Source organism: Xyrauchen texanus, chromosome 36, assembly GCF_025860055.1.
Source record: "Xyrauchen texanus isolate HMW12.3.18 chromosome 36, RBS_HiC_50CHRs, whole genome shotgun sequence".
Lineage (NCBI taxonomy): Eukaryota > Metazoa > Chordata > Actinopteri > Cypriniformes > Catostomidae > Xyrauchen > Xyrauchen texanus.
Window position 1 is genome coordinate 36,443,092 of NC_068311.1, and position 22,794 is coordinate 36,465,885.

At 38.7% G+C, this 22,794-nt stretch overlaps 1 protein-coding gene across 2 annotated transcripts in view; it reads right to left on the reverse strand.

The window, feature by feature from the left end:
* Positions 1–1,384: 1,384 nt before the first annotated feature.
* Positions 1,385–22,794, reverse strand: part of LOC127629871 (ras and Rab interactor 2-like) — a 58,200-nt gene continuing 36,790 nt past the window's right edge. For both annotated transcript variants that reach the window (XM_052107152.1, XM_052107153.1), the window contains 7 exons: positions 18,973–19,061; positions 18,786–18,886; positions 13,454–13,682; positions 12,232–12,843; positions 9,570–9,887; positions 2,927–3,058; positions 1,385–2,494 (listed from right to left, as the gene is read on the reverse strand). In XM_052107152.1, the coding sequence (XP_051963112.1) occupies positions 2,055–2,494; positions 2,927–3,058; positions 9,570–9,887; positions 12,232–12,843; positions 13,454–13,682; positions 18,786–18,886; positions 18,973–19,061 (1,921 nt within the window). In that variant the 3' untranslated portion in view covers positions 1,385–2,054. The remainder of the gene's footprint in view (positions 2,495–2,926; positions 3,059–9,569; positions 9,888–12,231; positions 12,844–13,453; positions 13,683–18,785; positions 18,887–18,972; positions 19,062–22,794) is intronic.

Consider the following 22,794-nt stretch of genomic DNA (forward strand, 5'->3'; position numbering starts at 1 on the left):
ACCGCCAGCAGGCGTTGCAGAATTGCTTTGCGAAAGCAAACGGGTGGCTGACCTTCCTCAGCATCAGTGTGCATAAATGCTGGTGGTGCTGTTCCAGGCTGTAGCTGACCTGTTGCAGGCTGGCTTTCTTCAAAATGGTTTAATCCAGAATGTTGGCAACTGGGAGTTGTTGTGTTGAGCTTCCCTGGACAGCAGTGGTAACAGATGGACCGCCCACTCAAGCATGGCCACTTCAGGGCTAATTAACATAAAAGATTGCTTTTCAGCTTACAAGCACCAACTAAAATATTAACTAGACACAGCCAGAACTCGGGCACCAGTCACTCTTCTCTCTCGTCTGTGGACTCGGTTGACTTCTTATATACCCTGTCTCTCACTGCGAACACAGAACATGTAATTAGCAATAATTCGCCCCAGATGGAGATTCTTACCACTTCCTCTCTCCCTCAAATTATTGCTCGACCTTGCCCCTACCTCCACACCATCATTACAATTTTCTGTATGTGCCACATTAGACCTTCTGTCGGTTCGAACTAGACAGGAAAGACTTCGTTGCCCTCACATCGATAAGCCTTGGGCCCCCAGCACCCTGTTGCCTGTTTGTGCTTTGTCCCTCCTCGGACCACTGTTGGTAGGTACTCACCACTGCTGACCTGGGAGCACCCCACAAGCCTTGCCATTTCAGAGATGCTCTGACCCAGTCATCTGGCTATAACAATTTGGTCCTTGCCAAAGTCACTCAGGTCTTTACTCTTGCATTCAACAAGTTGACTACAAGAACTAATTGTTTGCTTACCATGTAATCTACCCAGACCTTGACACGTGGCCTTGTTAGGAGATTGTGGCAGGGTGGAGGGCGGGGCTGGGTCGTGATCCTAGCACCCGGTCCCGTATTAGGCTAATCAAGCCTCCGAGGTATAAAGGTCGCCTGCAGGGTGTCGTGCGGGAGAGAGAGATCATTAGCGGACATGTCCGTCGTGTGTGTTTATGTTGTCTTTTAAGTTTCTCATTAAAATATTATTTATATTGAAAAGCCGGTTCTCGCCTCCTCCTTTCCATTGAATACTTTAAAGAGATGATCAACATTATTCGTCTCGCCTGTGAGTGATCATAATGTTTTGGCTCATCAGTGTATACACGTTTCTAAATTAAAAAAAAATGTATATTACATAAAAAATACGACTTTGTATGTTTTCTGTGACATCTGAAGGGTGTGTTACAATTAAGGAGGAAATATAGACATTATTTTTATTTTTTTAATTAGTAAAAGTTATTAGTAAATTCAATTAAATAGTAATATGATTACTTTTTGAATTGAGTAATTTGGGCTTGTAGCATGTATAAAAATGCATTACTCTGAATAAACAAGCACTTTAAGCATGTATTAACAATGTTTTTATGTGGTTCATTTACATATATACTGCAAGTTAATTTAAACAGTTTGTTTGTGCTGTGAGGCAGTTTAAATAAAGCAAGTGAATTATTACATGCAATCCTCTAATTGTAATCTTTCACATGATATATTAAGTCTAAGCTGACTAATGTGTACAGAAAGTGCAAGCCAGAGCTATCTGTTCAATAAACAGACGAGAGGTGATGCAAGAAATCAAAATATACTGTCTGAAAAGAAAAAAAAACTCCAGCATTTAAATGACAATACAATGTGAATATAAATAATAATAATAATAATAATTTAAAAATTGACCTTTTCCAAAACAAGCTACAACAACAGTATGAGAACCCTTTTGTTAAACAAAACCTTTGATGTCCTTGTTAATAAATGTATAGAAAAACATGTTCAGTAGTTCTTACTAGTGGCTACAATGAAAATGACAGAGGCTGTATAGTACACATTAATTATGGCAGATTACTCTGTGCCTTTGTGTGCCTTAAATTAAATCAGTTTTTTAAACACTAATGTTAGTATGCAAGACATTTTTAAATGTTTAAGGAATGCAAAACTCCTTTGCCAGCTTCACTTGTAATTAAGTCCAGACCAGAGAGAGGTAAGTTCTTTGATACTGTTTGCTAATTCTCTCAGATTGCAGATATTTTCAGTCGTCTTCTTTCCAGATCACCCCAGCACCTCTTCCATCATCATCTGTTTTAGGATTGGTGAGGTACAATGTCTCTAGTAATTGTATTTGTTCCTCATCTGAGCTGCCTTCTTCTTCCTCCTTTACAACCTCTAAATCTTCATCTAAACACTGCAGTGTTTCCTGCACACTAGAGGCGACTGGTGTGCCGGAATTTGTGCTCTCATTCAAAGATTTCTCTTCCTGTGATCCGGCACAGTCTGCCGCTGTTGGCCCACGCCTCCGTATGGTCCTGCGATTTTTGCTGCCCCGTGATTGGTTACAGTGGAGAGTGCGTCTGCGATGCCATTGGCTGAGAGACTTCTGTGCTTCTGCACTGAGTTGTCGCTTTGCTAGACGAGGCCTGAAACTGCTGATGTAAAAAAGGGCAGCGTAGAGAGATGTAAGGTAGTACCCACCTGAGAGAGATAGATAGAAAGAGAGAGAGAGAGAGAGAAAGAGAGAAAGGAATTCATTTTAAAGTTGCCATGAAAACAATGTGAGAGTTATGTGGCCATGTGTGTTAGCTTTGAGATCATATACTGTATATGCTAGTGTACTCCTAAAATTCACTTCAGCAGACCTGAGCATTTAAAATGAGTCTCTCACTTCCTGGAAAGCAAATTTTTGGATTTCAGAAATGTACTTCTAAAAAGCTCTGGAATGCATCATTAGAGATCCAAGCACCAAAGAGGCTGAAACCATATTGTATTATCCCCTAAAAGTGTCTAAGGTGTCAGAGACCGTAAATTGCACAGATCCCAAACCTGGTAGTATGGTTCCAACTCTACAATCATATGGGCTAGAATCAAAATTATTTGTCATATGGATTATGTGTCTGTACTCCCTACCCTCTCCTTGTAGTTGTGTGGGGTCCAGCAGCTCCATCATGTAGTCAGTGTCAATCTGCAGTGTAGCTACATCACTACGCAGCAATACCCACGTCAGGCACGGCAGGAAATCGTCTGCCCCGAAAACCACACCTGGCATAAAGCAATCAACCGAGTCAAATCTACTTTCTGGTACACATATAAACAATGACAAGGTGCAAATTAAAATGTGGTAAAGGCAATACTTTTTTTAAATGACTTGAATGCTTGTGACAAATGACCAAATATGAACACCTACACCTACTTTATAACGCATGACTTGATTAGACTGCTAAATGTTATGACATTTTCATTCAAAATTGGATGACAAATACAAAATAAACATATTTATTTCCAAAATGATATCTGCTCTTCTAGGGTAGGTCATGTGACAATAATGTAACATAGACTCCAGTCAACAAATAAAATTATTCTGATCGCAAACGATTGATTATTTTGAGAAACAAAACAATACTTATATACTTTTTAACTAAAAATTTTCGCTTCCGTATATCTCTGTGACGTGCGCTCATGAGAGGTATGACGTAAGCTCGTTGGTATTAAGGTCACGTGTCACGTGGAGGAGGCAGGAAGCATGTAATTGTTTACTATAGAAACTTGCACAGATCACAGACCAAGTGCCGTTCACAAACCAAACTGTCAAAAACAAAACTAATACAAAAATAATTTCCAAATAATAATAATAATAATAATAAAAAAACAATATAAACAATGACGCGCTTCCTGAATCCTCCTCCACGTGACACGTGACCTTACCAACGATCATTTAGTCATTCATTAAATAGGGAGCAAGGGAGCATCCTATAGATTTCTATGCAGCTAAGTGCAGTCAATCCTAAAATTTGACCAAAATTTCAGTTAAAGGCTGCAAATGATGTTTGTACCACTCAACATGTTCGGCAGACATGGGACAACGATAATCAATACATAGATTCAGAATTGTATAATGCTACATTTTATTTTAACATGGTTGGCAGTGATTGGATGATGCTGGACATTATTTGGAATAATAATTATTTATTTAGCTTTACAGAAAATCACCTGTAATGTCTGTAATGTCTCAAAATCATGAATAACCAACACTTCTGGAAACATAATAAACAATTTGATGAAAATTATCAGACTTTAAAGAGCTTAGTGTTATTTAGAATTTCACAAAGTAGTCTCGCTGTCAACATACTATATATGGACTTTATTGTTTAGGAAATGTATTTGCAGTTTTTTGCTTGTTTGTTAGGTGAAAATCAAGGAAATATGCACACAGCAGTCACGAAAGGTTCTCAGGAGGTTAAAGGGGTCATGAAACGATGAAGCAAAATTTCCTTGATCTTTTGACATATAAGCGGTCATTCTACTATGAAAACTTACTGTAAGTTTGAGAACTCAAACTTTCTCCTCAATAGAAAAAGAGCCTTTTTTAAACCAAGCAGCAAAAATGGCACGTTTGGAATTTGTGGATTTTGTGACATCACAAGCACCAATACATCAGCAAAAGACTGCCTCTATGTAACATTTACCTTGTCTCGTTTTGCCCTTACCTCTTCTTTGCCCATTTTGTCCCTTTTGGTCTTCCGTAAGTTTTACTTTCGTCCCTTATTTAACTCCACAGTCCCCTTGTTAGCGTTCATGTTCTCTGTTATTAGTTTCACCTGCACCCGCCCCCTCTGGCTCTGGCTCTCGCGCTCGTTCACAATCACCAGAGTATTAGTTTCACCCGCACTCGTTCTAATCACTAGATTATTAGTCTCACCTGCACTGTTCGCTTTCCCCTATATATACGCTGCCCTTTCGCTTCACTCTTGTTGGTTATTGTTTAGTTTACCCCTTCGCTTTGCCAGCTCTAGTGTTCCCCTAGCTTCCCCTGTCTTTTCCTCTCGCTTGTCTCGTCTCGTTGTGTACTGATTTCCCGGCTTCGACCTAACGCTCCCCTTGACTACTCTTCTGTGGATTTGCCCCTTTGACATGCTCTGATTCCCCGGCTTCGACCTAATGCTCCCCTTGACTACTCTTCTGTGGATTTGCCCCTTTGACATGCTCTGATTCCCCAGCTTCGACCTAACGCGCCCCTTGACTACTTTTCACTGGATTTGCCCTTTTGTACTGTTGCCTGCTTTTGTTTAATAAAGCAGTTTTTACCCCGACATTGTGACTGTCTCGTCTTGTGTGTGCATTACACTCTACAGCAAGACATCAAAACCCACTTTTACAACATTGCACCATTGACCCCGCCCACTGGTTCTCAGTCAGACAAGTGCAGAGGAGATAGATGGGCCTCATCTGTCACGGGAGATTCCTCTACACCAAAAGGGACTTACACAAGACACCTTTCTAAATGTATTTCTACATAAACATGCACTAGACGAACTGCTTTGACCGATATCATGCATCTCGTGCCACTTTTAAAAGGCGCAGTGTCAAGTTAAAGTACTCTTAAAAGTACTCTTAAAATGAGACCCCCTTCTGCAGCTTGCTTTTTGGCTCCCATTGGTGCTATTTTCTATTGGTGGTCTATGTAAACATGCACTGGAAAAAAGTAAATGAAGGCTGACAGTTTCTGATCACATCAGTGTGTTCAGAAGATTTTTGCATGGATTGTATGTGTTTTCATCTCATATCAGCGTGGATTGCTTGTGAACCAATCACAGTATGATTCAATCTTTGCAAAGGAACTGTTATTGAAGGATGGGGTAGGTAAAACACTACTGAACTTGACTGCAAAACCATAAGTAGCCAGTTACATTCACAAATGTTTCTAATATCATGGCTTTTGATAGTTTAAGTTCTGCTGTCCTTGAGTGAACAGTTTCATACATAGATTAAATGTGTTTGGTGTGCGCTGTGTGTGAACCCTGATATTTATTTCTGTTTTATTGTGGAATTATATTTCTATATGGCTGTACTCGAAGGGGTGCACAATGTTAGCCAGTCATAACAATGGGTACATTTGTGTCGGGTGAGCAAGAGACAGACACAGTGGGTGTGGCATCAGGCCTCAGAGAGGCATTAGATTAAAATAATAACAACAGAAAAAGGGGGAATTAAGTGTCCAAAGGGGAAAGTGTCCAAAAACAAAGGGGAATCTGGTGTCCTCGCAGTGAATATGGCTATGTGAAAGAATGGGTAGAGATGAGAGGGTAAGGTCCGCTTCTCTCGAGCGGTGTGGCTTCGCTGGTCCTCGGCATGTGAGGGGAATAGTGGCCATGGATCCTGCCCGTCGGCCGTGACACATGCTCCAATAGGTGACTTTTCCCCATTTGGTTTAGATGTGTAGCTGTGGGACTGGATGGCGGGCCGCTATTCCCCTCACACACCAAAGCCCAGGGAAACCACGCAGCTTGAGAGAAGCCATCACCCCACGCGCCCCAAAACCCACGAGGGGAACGTGTGCGGCCGCTGGACCCTGCTCACCTTCACCTGGACCTTACCCTCTCATCACTTCCCTTCCTTCACATAGCCCTTCACTGAGAGGATGCCAGATTCTCAGTGGACCTCAGGGAAGATAAATTCTATTAAAAAAAATAAAAAAAGAGTATGTCATGACCCCTTAAAATATTAATTGACAATGTATTATTAAAAATAAGTTGTGTCTTGAAGCTGTGGACCCAGGTTATGCATCAACCTTGTTAGCATCATATTTTGCCCCTTTAAAATAATAAACTATTCTATAAATTTCATGTAAACTTTCATAATGACATCATAAAACATTCAAGATGTGAACTTTTCAAGGACTCAAGTTATAGTTTTGTAATTCTTTATCTTATGTTTTGTTTTACCTTAATTTGAACAGTAAACAATATTTGTAGAAATAGCATAATTCAATTATCTTAATGTTGTAGCATGTTGAAGTTTCAAGACCTTAAGGGTTGTCAAATTAAACTATAAAACTGTTAACCCTGTTAGGTTTCATAATTATGGCATAATTATTTCCAAACATATATTACAATTTTCAAGTCACTCGTTCAATTAATGTTCAATCTTTGTTCCGCAAGTGTGACATTTGTGTGTGTAAGAACGGGGAAAAAAGGACAGGTACTTTAAGTAGATCTTGTGACTTTTATGAGCACGTCTTGAACACTGAAAATTTGTTTTGTGTTTCACATTTTCTTTTGTTAGTCAGTCTAGAGGTATTGGGGTAAAGATAGTGGGCGGTTTTTGTTTAGTTTTGTTCTTTGATTTCTCACGTCCCTTATTCTCCTTTGTCTATCTATTGTGTAAATATTGTAAATACTTCCAACTTTCACTTATTGCACTTTACTCACTGTTCACTGCAGCTACCATTGTATGTAAATTAACCACTATGTTTTCGCTTATAACTCTATTGTCTTGGTCTTTCCTGTACCCAGTACTCATAGCAATAATGTATTATTAATGTTACACAATTTATACCCCTTGTCATTTTGGGGTTTATAACATTAAAGAAATACTTCAGCCAAAAATTTTAATTCTCTCATGATTTATTTACTTTTAAGCCATAACTTACCTTCTTCAGCAGGACTAAAGTGAATATTTTAATCACATTTCAGCTCTGTATGCCCATACAATGCAAGTTAACAGGTGCCATTAGACTGCTGGCTATTTGATGGTCCAAACGGCATATTTAGGCAACATAAAATTAATCCACATGACTACAGTCGATCAATTAATGTCTTCTGAAGCAAACCGATAGGTTGGTGTAAGAAACAACTTGATGATTTTAAATCATTTCTTCCTGCCAGCACTTTAATGTTGTTTGAAATGACTTAACTCTCATCTGACGTTCCTTCCTCTGTTCAAAGCGCTTGCTTCCAACTTCTCACGTGAACACGCCATTGTGCTTACGTCACCAAGGGGTCGACTGCTGGCAGGAAGCGTTTGAAAGTTAATTAAGTTTTAATTATTTTTTTATTTTATACATGAACCTATCGATTTGCTTCAGAAGACATTAACTGGTCAGCTGGAGTCTTTTGGATCATCAAATAGCCAGCAGTCTAATGGCACCAGTTTACTTGCATTGCATGGACATATAGAGATGAAATGTTCTTATAAAAATCTTCACTTCGGTTCTGCTGAAGAAGAAAAGGCATACACATCTGAGATGGTAAGTAAATCATGATAGGATTTACATTTTTGGGTGAACTAGCCCTTTAATGGGATCCAGGATCATTGCAAATTTTTAAGGAGATATAAACTGTTGTCTGGTGCTGTTGGAAGACTGACCATTAGCGTGGACGTCATCGTTTTGTCATTGGCATTGCTGGCTCAGAGAGGCTTGATGCTGTGTGGGTAGTGTTTTTGATGTATTTGTTAAATAATTAACAAAGATACAAAAGTACAAATATTTGGGAAAGTATGCATTACAAAGAAGGAGAGATTAACACTTAGAAATAATAAAAACTAATTACAAAGCAGATCAATCAAATGCAGTATACATACAGTGGCCACATCCTCACAAATAAGTTTTTTTGGAAAGGCATTAATCTTTCCATGTTTATACCTCTCATCCACACTAGGGCCACATCCTCAATAATATGTTTTCTTCGAAATTGCCTTGATTATGCTGTTGACTTCTCTCATCTACACTAAAACGCCAATTTCCTCCACCGAAAATGGAACGCTCTACAGTCCCACATACTTGGAAAAAAAATTGGTACCATTAATATGACTTGAAGCTTCTGTTGTAACAGCTTCACTGTCACATGAGTCCCAGTGTCATCTTTCTGTATATGCCTGTCATATTTAACCTGAATACCAGGGGGTGCTCCAGAGTTAATGAGCTGCCAGTCAGCCTATAAAAGGGGAAGAGAAGAAGCATTAGGTAGGAAGTCAGACTCTATGCACATGGAGAAACGCTTCACACACATATAAATAAAAAAAAAAAAAAATAAAATAAATAAATAAATAAATAATTAAAAAAAGCCTATTTGAGCATAAGAAAAAACAAGTTCCTCAAAACAGGGCATTAGCATGAGACCGCAATGGTGAGACAAGCTGTGTCTCATTTCGAAGGCTGCGTGCTTTGAAGGCTGCAGTATACGAAGTGTCCTCCTTTAAACAAGCCTTGTTTAAATGAGATGGCTTTCCTTGGACAAATGGAAACAGAACTTATCATGGTTGCTATGACAGCAAGCCCCTATTTAACAAGCATGATCGCTTTGAGTGAGAATGGAACAAAGTCCATTGTTTTGACAAATGTTGTTCATTTCCATTGAAGCAAAGAATTATGGGTTGTGAGTGCCCACAGAAGATACACCTCATGCATCCTCTGAATTCACATTCGAAGTGTCCTATTCGCTTTTCTAAAACGAGACAACCTCGATGACGTATGCGGCCGATAATTGCGACCTCCGGAGGAGGCAGCCTACGAAATGAGACGCAGCCAAAGTTTCTCCATGTGCATAGAGTCTGACATCATACCTAATGCTTCTCTTCCCCTTTTATAGGCTGACTGGTGGCTCATTAACTCTGGAGCACCCCCTGGCGTTCAGATAAAATATGACAAAAAGAGGCCACTGGGACTCATGTGAGAGTCAAACTGTTACACTGTGTTTGTTTTTATGTTAAAAAAGAGCGTTGTACACACATCGGCAGTGAGGGAGGGTTGGGACCGTGTTTGTTCTTCACTCACCAGGTTTAGCATTAGCATTAATGCTATGGTAGATATTCTTGCAGACTTTAAGCAGGGTGTAAACTTTTTTACTGGGTGAGTAGGTCTCATGAATCATGGTCCAGCGCTGCTGGATCTTCTCCATCATGATAGCATCAGGTACCCCGGCACCTGCTGCACCCTCCAGTTCCTCTAGGCTGCGCTTCTCCAGCATACTCTTGTTGGCCTCCAAACGCTGCAGAGTGCCATCATCCCTGCGTGCTGTCTTTAGATGCACGTACAGATGAGCGTAAACTGGCTTCAGAGCTACTTTATGTAGGGCAAACTCCAACATAGCATCTGAGGGCAGGGAGATAAAAGGATTTGTGAATAAATCTGGTTTTGTTAGAGGAGAGAATCTATGAAAGAGATTTCATAGAGAACTGTTACTGTAAAAGATACTTTCAGAAAAGTTTTTAAATGAATGCTAAATATTGGTTGTGGCTTGTTGTGTTTTCCCTGTTCACTACTCCTAAAAAGTAACTAATTCTGTTACATTGTTACTTTTTATTTGCTTTTTTAAATGTTCACTTTTTTTTGTTAAAAAGCAGCTTTACAGGAAACCATGTAGTAATACAAGCCATGTATTAATTGAGTGAACTGTGCAGATTTTTTTGTAAGGCAATGTTTAAAATGAAAGGATACTGATTGAACTTATGCTATTTTGCCTACTTTAAAGATCTAGTGTACGTGTTAAATGATTTGTACAAAAATACAGGACAAGTCACGTCCAGTATTGATTCCATAGGGGTTGCAGCACTTTATATTCCAATATATGATGATCCCATTTTATACAGGACGGATGGCAACCCTATGTGGCAGTTACAATCCTTAGACCTCAAGGGGGTGATAGTTACTGTTAAATGCCATTGGCATTAAACTAGATGCGGACTACTAGCTACAACCATGTTGACAGTTTAACTAACTTTAACGAAGGCTGATTTCCACTTCAAAATGTTATCCCCATACCTCGCTAAATTCCCTCCATCTCATGGACTCAGATGTACGTCATTGCTTTCGTTGCACTAGTGCCCACTACTGGTGGAACTCATGCAATGGGTTAAACTGGAACACCCTAAGCCCTTTATTACCTGCAGCACGTTGAAGACTGATGTCATTTTGTGGAATAATATAGTGATTTTGCACCTGAGAAGACAACGTTTTTGGAGATTCAGGTAAAGTTTAGTTGTAATTTCAGAGGCTAATGTATAAATCTTGTCTGTTAAGAATTTTGTTTTGAATTGGAATTAATTGTTAGAAAGGATTTATCAAGTTAAAAAAAAAATGAAAATGGTAGCATTACAATGAACATATAGGCTATGGCTGTGTAACAGTCAGTTTAAGGTAAAGTATTAAGGTATTATGCTGTTAAATACCAATATAGCTTTTCTAAAATGCTTAATTCTATCTGGTAACTTCACTTCAATCATGCATTAGAATTGTGTGGGGTGGGGAGGTTTAAGCATGATCTGTGCTTTGAAGTCACAATCAAGTTACATTGTGATTTATGTGATTTATTTAATCTGTGTAGGATCGGTCAATCGCCCAAAATCGAGGGTTTGAGGGTCTGTCAACAGAAACTTCCCTCGGCCACTTAACAAAGTGGAACAGACTTCCAAAATGGCGGCAGGGATACCTCCGAGAGGAAGTGCTTAGGGAAGCTAGTGAATGTTTAAAGTGAAGTGGAACACAGCCCAACTTGATTAGCAAGATTCTCTTCAAATTGTTGCCTTCCCAGTTGACCTGAAAGATTTTTATTTTATTTTTTTTCAATATTTTTTTGTGGACTAATATTTGTGCCCACAGAGTTCTTTTCTTAAGTGCATTAAAAAGTCATGTTTACGTTTACAATTTTGAAACAAGATTTTTGGCATGTTTGACATGACAAAGCTCAGGTTCACTGTGACTTTGTTATGGGGAAGGAGAGTTTTTTTTTAAGTGTGACAATTGTAATACAAAAACTGTATTGAATATAGTAATTGCCTTTTACTTATAAATATATTTAATAGAAAACACACTTATTTGAAAAAGAACTCTGAAAGAAGGCATTCTGGTGAAGTTGTGTAAATATGGTGGAGTAGGGTGTTCGAATACTCCATATTCATAAAAGAGTAGGTGAAACTTTTCTTGATGACCTCATACATCCACAGAGATTCTGAAGTGTCCATTAATGCCACCAGAGCTGAGACGTAATAATCAAAATGCTGATTTAAAAAAAATAAAAACGGTGGAGATCCGGGTGGGGTTTATTTCAACTGTAAGTGCTATATATACTTAGAAATTGTTCCTTGTGGTTAAATTGAGCTTGTTTATCAAAACCAAAGTAAAATATTTTCACATTTGTTGTTATTATGTCATGTGTTGGGTCACTAGACAATGACCACATTCCCAAATTAAGTATGTACAGGAATGTATTCTTACTACTCAACTGCATACCTGAAGAATGTACTTTTTACTGACCGAGATGTACGTACTTCATGAAATGCAGTGCATTCTCTGACAGTATGCGATTTCTGACATAGCTCTGGTGTAGGTAAGCGACATGTTAATTTACTTGTTACTTCCAAAAAAGTAATGTGAATATATAATGTGTGTTACATGTAATGCAACATTGGGGGCAACATTGTGTATCACCAGGTCATACCAAGTTCAAAATCAGGTGTGTCTCCGAGGCTGTCTGTGATGCTTTGGATCTCTGGGTAATCAAATAGGGTTTCCCTTAGAGCAGTAAGAGATGAACGCACTTCTTGTAGCATCTCAGTGCAGGTCATCCCAGGAGTGGTCCCACCTTCAAGAGTTTGCTCTACAAATGCCCTGACAGCCTCTGCAAAAGCCCCACCCTTACGTTCTGTCATCTCATGAACACGTTTACTCAGTCGTCGCTGTGGTGACACAAGACCACCCAGAGCATGACCCACTGCCGAGAGCCGGTTCTTCACCTTATCTGCCAAAGGTAGACGTGGCAGGTGTTGGGATGGGGAAGGGCTCATGGCTGGTTCAGGCTCCTCCTCTATACTACTAACTGACAGAGAGTCCAGCTCTAAGCAGGGTGGGTGAAGCATAGAGGTAGGAGGTGGTGTGTTCAGCCATATCTTGTCCTCTATCCATGACACACGATGTGGTGACTGAAGAAGAGGGCTGTGGATGGAGTCTGCACTTGCCCTTTTGAGGGGGTCTTGTTGGCTAGGACCACTTCCTCTGCGAAGCACAACTCCACCTGGGGAAGCTGGAGACCCGGTACTCTCCTCAAATGATCCTTTGAGAAGAAACAAAGAGATTACCTAACATTACATGGCCATTAGTATATGGACACCCAAAATCTACAACCATTTAATTTCTAAACTAAAGGCATTAATAGGGAAGTGGTCCTCCCATTGCTGCTATAGCAGCTTCCACTCTTCTGGAAAGGCTTTCCACTAGATGATAGAAAATGGCTGCAGGGATTTTCTCCCATTCAGATTCAAGAGCATCACTGAGGTCGGGCACTGATGTTGTTGGTTAATAGGGCATAGCTAGCAGCAGGTGATCTAATTCATCCCCAAGGTGTTCAATGGGGCTTTGTAAGCCATTTTATTGGTGGCATCCTATAACAGTGCCACATTGAAAGTCACTGTGTTATTTGTACAACCCATTCTACTGAGAACGTTTGTCTAAGGAGATTGCATAGCTTTATGCTTTATCTTATAGATCTGTCAATAATGGGTGTAGGTGAAATAGGCAAATCCAATACTTAGAAGAAGGTTCCCAAATACATTTTACAATTACAATGGGCTCATCTTTATTTGTAGACCTTTCAAAGCATACATAAATGTTAGACCCTCGAAATCACACATAACCAAAAGAACAAAAAAACTCATAACCACTACCTCTGTCACGGCCAATACTTCTGGAGTTCTCCTCGTCTAGGGAGGCTGGCCTCTGTTTTAGTCCCCTCCCATCCCATGCTCTAGTGGTGCTTAATCGCCTCTCCCGCCTCAAACTGATGGGACGATTTGCAAGATGTTGGCTGGTTGAAGAATGAGTCAGCCAATCATCACCATGCTCAAGCAGGTACAAAGGATTGATGAAGCACAGTGCACCACTGGTGGCTGTAAGCTACCGACAAACAGAATTAATAAGAAAATTACATTTCCCATGGATGACTCTAACCATACAGAATATAACCACTAGAGGCAATTATTGGGATCCAAGCAAATTTGAATAGTGCAGAAAATGACTACAGTGTAAGAATACATCCTATGGATATAGTTGTTTTAGTGGTAAATGTCAACTTCCTTGACTGCAATTGCACAGGTATGATGACTTGGGTTATACTTCCCCCTAGCACTATAAATTGATGGTGGACGTTGAACTCAAGTTGAACTCACAATATGCTGGTCAACACATCATTATGGGCCACACCCAAACTCCTTATTAAGTCCTTTATTGTCAGGTGTGTCTCCAGATGATATACCCAAAATTGTACGTGAATCGGACAAACTACGAGGAGTTTAAATAACATAGGATTTGCACATTTCTAAATACTAATCTTTATTGGCACTCTCAAGGCCTGTTCACACTGCCAGCGACATCGTGCAACATCCCATTAATTTTCAAAGGAAGCAGAGCGACTTCTGGCGACACGAGTTGCTGTGACCTTTGGCGACAGAGATCATCGTGGCGAGCGACAAGGCAAAGTTGAGAAAATGTCAACTTTTTACAAATGACGGCAACTTTTGCAAGCGACTACCAATGAGAGTAAAGACAGTGGGGCTCACGTCATCCATCTCCACTTATCTTGCAATAAGTGTTATTGCAAGATACTGGAGTCGAGAGCAGGCAAGACAGAGAAGTTAAAAGTTTATGTGAGCAATTTCACTGTTCTATATCAACTGTGTCTACATTCTGAGTGAGTTTGATTTATACATTGATAAATCGTTTATCTTTTTCATGATATGATTCATTGAGCACTCCTGCAAGTTATATAAAAACACTCTCCCCTGTTAAATGTTCATTTTTAGAAGCAACTGATTCCTAGTCAAATTAAAAAGATATCTTAGTATTACTGGCAGTATAATCTGTAATCAGAATTTCCAAAGCTTCTATGGCCAGATGTTCAGTCCACCAATAACATTAAAGTGACAGCAGTGGGAACGCCCACCAGTGACATATATTTTAGTGTCTAGCAACACCAAGCGACAATATAGTTTGTCCTTTATACTTGTGGTGCAGAGCTTCTTGTCGACACCCAACACATACTGTATACACCAAAAAAGTAAACCAGATAAATTATTGGCTACTGAAATTTGAGTGGCTGTTGGCAGTCATTTTTGTTTATTTGTCCCATTGATAATTTTAGAATATGTTAGCACTTGCAACAAAGATAATACCCATAATTTTTATAAGATAATGCCCATTTTTTACTTCCTAGATCAAGTGTTCATTATTTAATTTTTTTTTATCACCCCTTATTGGCAAGCATCCTCACCATGTCTAATGTTTACCAACGTCATTGAATTTGGACTTTGCATTCAGAAGCTATAGGTCCATTAGACTTTGCAGCTTAACTGCTTGAACCCCTAATAATTAAGTAGATGTACTTAAAGGATTAGTTCATCCAAAAATGAAAATCCAGTCATTGTTTACTCACCCCTGAGTTGTTATTACCCCTATTTGAAAGCATTCGAAGAGGTTTAGTGAGAAACAAACCGACATCTTCTGTATTATTTCATGAAAATATTCACTGACCGCTGATCTTTTATGCGTGTTCATGATAGGGCATGTGAGCAACAGTTCACATAGCCCCCTTACGACATTAGGGCATTTAAGCAAAAACTAATTTTGTTTATCTAAAAACAGGTCAGCCACAGTGACAGCGAGAACAGAACACAACACAGCTGCACACAAAACAGAGAACACTTACTAAACATGTCTGAAGAGTTTGTATTTGAATAATAGTTTCTATGACCAGCCATTTTTTTTTTTTTAACGAAGTACTCAGAAATCAAACAGACACATAGAGGATACAGGCAGCCACAGCCACACCATGTACTAAACTGATGGTAAACGACATGCAATAAAAGTAATATTTTTGTCCTAACCAGCAGTGACAAGAGACGGTACATTCTATGGATCGCTTGCTTCTATTTTTGGCATTGTGTGGGTAACTAAGTCCACTGTGAACTGGCACTGGTCCAAAAAAAAAATTATAAAATAAATACAAATAAGGCTGGGTATAGAAACATAAATTATTGAAATACAAACTCTTCAGACACGTTTAGTAAGTTATGTTCCCTGTTTTGTGTGCAGCTGTGTTGTGTTCTGTTCTCGCTGTCGCTGTGACAGACCAGTTTTTATATAAACAAAATGAGGTGTTTTTTTGGGTGGGGACATGGGGTTATGCATTTTATTGGACAAAAAATGTATACGCTGCTAATCAAGTGAGTCTCAGTCATCAATATGTTTGGTCTATTTTCCATGAACAGAAAGATTTTAAATGTGTATATCTGCTTAAAGTTTTTTTGTCAAGTTTTAGAAGATCTGTTTAAGCGTTCTATGTTATAAGCCTGCATCATGTTACTTTAAAATAAAACTGGGATTTCAAAGTTGTATTATTAACATTTTCATGAGTATGGTCTAAATTCACCCACAGTAGGCCTATGTTATTTCTCAATGTGACTGGGAAATGTGTGGTTCACATCTCGCACTAAAGGGAGGCAGAGTGTAAACGAGTAGTTGATTGAATTCTTGATTTCTTTTCATTAAATAAAAAAATAAAATAAAAAATAACAATAATAAATTATAATATATATAAATGCTATATAAATATGAGCAAATGGGTTATCTCTACTGTAAAATATTTCTTTTATTTCTTTATTTTAAATATGTCAATAAAAAGAAATGGACAAATAATAGCAGTATGGTAACATCTCAGTGCACTGTTTGACACCTCAGACATTTTGTTTGTGTGTCACCTAATGTAAACAAAAATGGCTGCATGCATAGGATTATCGTAACCACATTTATAGATGTCTAGACTTGGAGTATATTTTTGTCTGTTTTATAAAACAAATGTATTGTGTACTTGACCAACTGTTCAAGTCGTGTTTGTGTGAGTTATGAATAATTCGCGCACATCCTCCAAATGTAAACAAACATTCATGCAACGGACATTTCCGTTACTGATGTGTTGATTGTGCGTTATAATGATACCTTTGTGACCATTTGGATGTATAAAATAAATGTATTTGCTTGAAAAGTCTGTTAGAGTAGCGGTTTGTGTGAATGACAAGTGTAACGGTATGTAAATAAGTTAATGTTAAATTACTGCATAAATGGGGACAGAGCCATCTACCTGCCCAACGATGCCACGTAAGGAGTGGAATCCACAGCAGAGTTAATGAGACATGCTGTGGGTAAGTTGTATGCTTTGAGTGGTCAGAGATTTATTTGTATGAATTGTTTAAAATACATAAGTCATTGCCCTCCTATTAAGCATTTTTGTAATGAACATGTTAAGAAACTGTCGACATTAGTTTGGCATTGAATGCATGGTTTTATATTCATGGTATGGTAATTAATATATTCATTTAGCTCTGTTCTTACAAGGCTTTATTATGATGTATTTGTGTAGGACCGATTCATTCTCTGCACCACAATACCCATTTCCACCATTTATTCTTCATTGTACAGGTAATGTTATAAAGTGTTTTAACATATCTAAATACTGAATTGCCATGTTGCCATTGTAATTGATGCTAATGCAGTTTACCACTAGATGGGGATATGTCTACTACAATTGCCTTTTAGTTATTTAACTTCCTGTTTGTATTGAAGCTGCTAAGAAGACTTGATCAAAATGGATTAGGTGTGTGAGCACAGAAAGTATTTTTAACCAAGAGTTGACGGTGTGAGTCTACAGCACTCCTTTACTACATGAAAATGCTAGTGATGTGTTTTTCTGTCACTGTAAATGTTCGTTTTTATCACACCAGCAGAGGTCAATTATACCTGACAGATCACGTTTGGACAGCTTTGATACACTGCACGAAAGGCTTTTTCATGATACAAGCATTTCATTGTTATATGTATATTCTGCTTAATTTTTACGTTGTTAATTTGTGTTAAAATGTGTAGTTGATATGAAATTTCCAACAGTTACAGCTTGTATTATTTACACATGCAAGTTTTTATTTTTTTGGAAAATTACAATTGTACTTTTTAAAAATAATTTGTCACCCTAAAATTTTTTAGAGGCTTAAATTGTATTTAAATGGTTGTAAACGGAATTTAAAATAAAACGTTTGTGTGTGTATTAATGTAGTTGCGCCCCTCCCCCTGTACTGGTTTAACCCTCAAAAAAATCTGCTTACCTAAACTATCACGTGATGGGTGAATGACATGAAAATATAGTTAGAGGTGTCGTAAAGATATATTTTTAATGGCTTTTTGTTGTCTCTTGGAGTTCAATGAGCACAGAGGCACATCAGTACGTTCACAGCTTAAAGGTATGATCTTGTGTATTTATGAATGAAGTACTCTTGTTTTAAAATCTCCTGGCTCCGCTTCCAGTTGTTATGACATCCACTGAACACTTTACAATACTCATGATAGCGTTTGACAACTCTATAGCCTGTAAATCCACTTTGCTAGCTAATTACACTTTGACATCAACACCATACTGTATATAGAATGCTTGTTTCTCTGACGTGTAAGGTGAATATTTAAGGAATATTCCTTATTACTGTCCAGGGACATGATTTAGTTATTTTTTTAATATAATTAATCGTACTGAAGTAACACGTTAAATCGACAGCCCTAATAATTATTCATATATTTATATAGTCTGGAAATCCTCATATGCTGTGTGTATAATAGCATGTTTATGGGTAATTCATACTAAAAATGAAATGCATTATTAAAATATATAATTAAAAAACACACTTACGGTAGTTCTATGAATTTATTTGAATTTCATTCCGTTTCAATTTACCTATGCAGATTCAAATTACAATTCTGCATCCTGTTTGCTACCTCAATTCAAATTCAATTCAAATTTAGGATCGGAGTTGAAATTTAAAAGGCATTCTTAATAAATTATGAATGGAGCACAAGCCTGTAAATTAATTATGTAATGGCTGTTGAACAAAAATGTATAAAAAATAAATAAATATGGGACAAGTAAAGCAAAGACAACATACATCAGAAGGTTTGTATCACCTGTATAGTGCACATGACAGTTTCTTTAATTTCCTCTGCACCTGGTGTACCTTGAGTCATCCTGTTGACCACTGGATCTGAGGACGAACACAGCCAAGCTTCTGAAAGACACACATAAACCCTTGAGCATGATAGTTGTATTAACAGCATGGATCAGAGAATGGTGAATGACAGGGCAGGTACTGACTTGGACCAGGTGGAGGGACGAGATTGTCTGGTAAACTGTTAAGGGTGTAAACCCATGATGGAACCAGTAAACAGACAGGTAACACATCCCTGAGAGAAAGTTGGGTAGAGTCAGATAATAAAGTAATGACATCAAATTAATCTGAAACCCAACATATTGGGTAACGCATAACACAGTGAAAAAAAATATTAAAATGCAACTTAATACCTAGTACATTGGAGTACCACAAAAGTACCTCTTCCTCTTCTGCTTAAACATCTTGCTCATTCTATAATTTAGGGTATATTCAATGTCCATTGATGGTAATTCTATATTTTCTAACCATTTTCTTCAGAAATATCCCATTTTATCCATTAAGGGAAATTATGTTATAATATCACACAAATATTTTATGCTCCCCTTATTAATCATGATCATGATTGTGCCACTGATGGCCACCTCGGTGTGGAGCGCTCCTATTCTTTTGTTGTTTTTGTTTGTTTGTCCTGTGTTTAGTAATCTTTTTCGAATCAGTTTTACTAGGGACGAACTGCCGAACATTTGGCAGTATATACCAGAAAATTCCTTTCCCATGTTTTGGAATATTCGGATACTTTGCTGGACAGACAGGTCCAGGCGCAGCTTGGCAGTTCAAGAGATGCAGGCGAGGGAGACTAGCAGGCGTGCTTGTCAGGCTCTATCAGCGTGGCTTTTGAACAGCGCTGTTGAGCATTCATCTTGTGAATCTCCACTCTCTGCCTAACAAAGCTGACAAAGTACTCACACGTACAAACAAGGACTTTTCAACCACTGCTGCCTTTGTACTTTACAGAGACCTGGCTGAGTGAAGCCATTCCGGACACCGCATTACATCTGCCGTGCTTTCAGCTGTTCAGAGCGGATTGCATCGCGGATTTAACGGGTAAAACGAGAGGCGGTGGACCATGCTTTTTCACCAATAAAAATTGGTGTACAGATGTAACAACATTAAAGAAGATGTGCTGTCCTAATTTGGAAGCACTCTTTATTAACTGTCAGCCTTTCTACTCGCCACGGGAGTTTACCTCTTTTATTCTGGTGAGTGTTTACATCGCGCCAAACGCATGTGTTAATGCAGCACTGCAACAGCTGGCTGATCAGATCACAGACACAGAACAACAATACCCGGACTCAGATATTGTTATGCTTGGGGGATTTTAACAAAGCAAACATTACCCGTGAACTGCCCAAATAATTACATGCTGTAGAAGATTCAACAATAAGGAAGCGGGAAGTGGGGTGGCAGTCCAAGTAAAACAAGCTTTAATTGTTTTTCCCAGTCTAACATACAGTCTTTGGCTTCTCAGCTTCACAGCAGTGCATTTACTCTTAGGCTTCACAAAAAGGTGTATACTTTAGCTATAGTCATAAGAGACAACATAAACTCATAAATAGTTAAGGTTAACGGCTCTGCAGCATTTAGCTTCACGATCAGGCAGGTCTGTGTGACTGGGTTTCTCTCTCCCTCACTAGCGTTCTTCGTGTCCTTTTAAAGCCCATCCTCGTTGTCACTGTAACAAGACACAGGTGTTACATATCATTAATGACCAGGTGATGGCCCTTACCGCTTCTTCTCTCCCCAGTGACAGACACATGACCAACCAGAGACAGAAATATATTGTTGCTACACAACAATAAAGGATTAATATTGCTCTGTCCCTAGAACAGCATTGGGACTCTCTGATCACTGTCTGGTTCATCTTCTTCCAACATACAGACAGAAATTAAAATCTGCTAAGCCTGTAGTAAAGACTGTGCTAATGACCCTGCATCAGTGTGGCATGCAACAACTTAGGAACTGCAGGAATCCTGCCACCAACCCTTTGGTGGACCAACAATTGGCTGACGACCTGAATTCTAATTCTTGAAGAGACCTTCTACTGTAGATTTGAAAGGCCCAATCTCACAACCCATAACCACTCTTACCTTCACTTCACACAAACAACAACAACACCTCTTGCAACCTCCCTCCTCCCCCCTCCTGCTACTGACCCTTTCTAGATCCCCTTCAATTTCCTTATCAAGCAAACAGGTTTGTGGAGAATGCAGTCAACATGGGATTGCATCATATCCTGCAACATCTGGACAGACCAGGGACATATGCAAGGATTCTTTTTGTGGACTTCAGTTCGGCTTTCAACACCATCATCCCAACTATACCAGACTACTCCAGACTAAATTACACCAACTCTCTGTTCCCACATCTATCTGTCAGTGGATTACCAGCTTTCTGACGGACAGGCAGCAGCTTGTGAGACAGGAGAAATTCACTTCCAGCACCTGTACAATCAGCACTGGTGCCCCCCAGGGATGTGTGCTCTCCCCACTACTCTTCTCCCTCGACACCACTGATTGCATCGCCAAGGACCCCTCTGTCAAGCTCCTGAAGTTTGCAGACGACACCACTGTCAATGGCCTCATCCGAGATGATGATGAGTCTGCATACAGAAGGGAGATTAAACAGCTGGCTGTCTTGTGCAGTCAAAACAACCTGGAGCTGAACATGCTCAAAATGTTGGAGATGACTGTAGACTTTAGGAGGAACACCCCAACACTGACCCAGTCATTCAGGTTCCTGGGCACTACCATCTCACAGGACCTGGACTCCATTGTGAAAAAGGCCCAGCAGATGTTGTACCTCCTTCATCAGCTGAGGAAATTCAACCTGCCACAGTCTCTGCTGATACAGTTCTACTTAGCAGTCATTGAGTCTGTCCTCTGCACTTCAATAACTGTCTGGTTTGGTTCAGCTAAGAAATCAAATATCAGAAGACTACAAAGGACAGTTTGGACTTCGGATTATTGGTTGCCCCCTGCCCCCCTTCAAGAACTATACACTTCCAGAGTGAGGAAAAAGGCTGGAAAAATCACTCTGGACCTCACTCACTTGTCCACTGCCTTTTTGAACTGTTGCCTTCTGGCCGATGCTTCAGAGCTCTGAACACCAGAAACATCAGGCATAGGAACAGTTTTTTCCCTCAGGCTATCCATCTCATGAACAGTTAAAATTGCCGCATTGAGCTATAATTATGTGCAATTTACAGTCTAATCTTTTTTTATACATATACAACACATTCAACCTCTTCTGCCATTACATTACCTTACACTGTATATTACATATTTGTATTTAGATTTGCACCATGTATGTGTGTATGTATATATATATGTGTGTGTGTGTGTGTGTATATATACATATATATGTACATATATATATACATATATATATATATATATATATATATATATATATATATATATATATATATATATACACATACATACATACATACATACACACACACACACACACACACACACATATATATACATACACACACACACACACACACACACACACACTTCCAGTCAAAGTTTTTAAACACTTGACTGAAATGTTTCTCATGATCTTAAAAATGTTTTGATCTGAAGGTGTATGTTTAAATGTTTGAAATTAGTTTTGTAGACAAAAATATAATTGTGCCACTATATTAATTTATTTCATTACAAAACTAAAATGTAATAAAAAATAAATAAAATGGATGACTTGGACCAAACAATAAAGAAAAGAAGCCAATAAGTGCCCAACATAAATGGGAACTCCTTCAATACGGTTTAAAAATCATCCCAAGATGATACCTCAAGAAGTTGGTTGAGAAAATGTCAAGAGTAAATGTCTGCAAATTGTAGGCAACGGGTGACTACTTTGAAGATGCTAAAATATAACACAGTTTTGATTTATTTTTTAGTCACAACATAATTTCCATAGTTCCATTTATGCTATTCCATAGTTTTGATGACTTTACT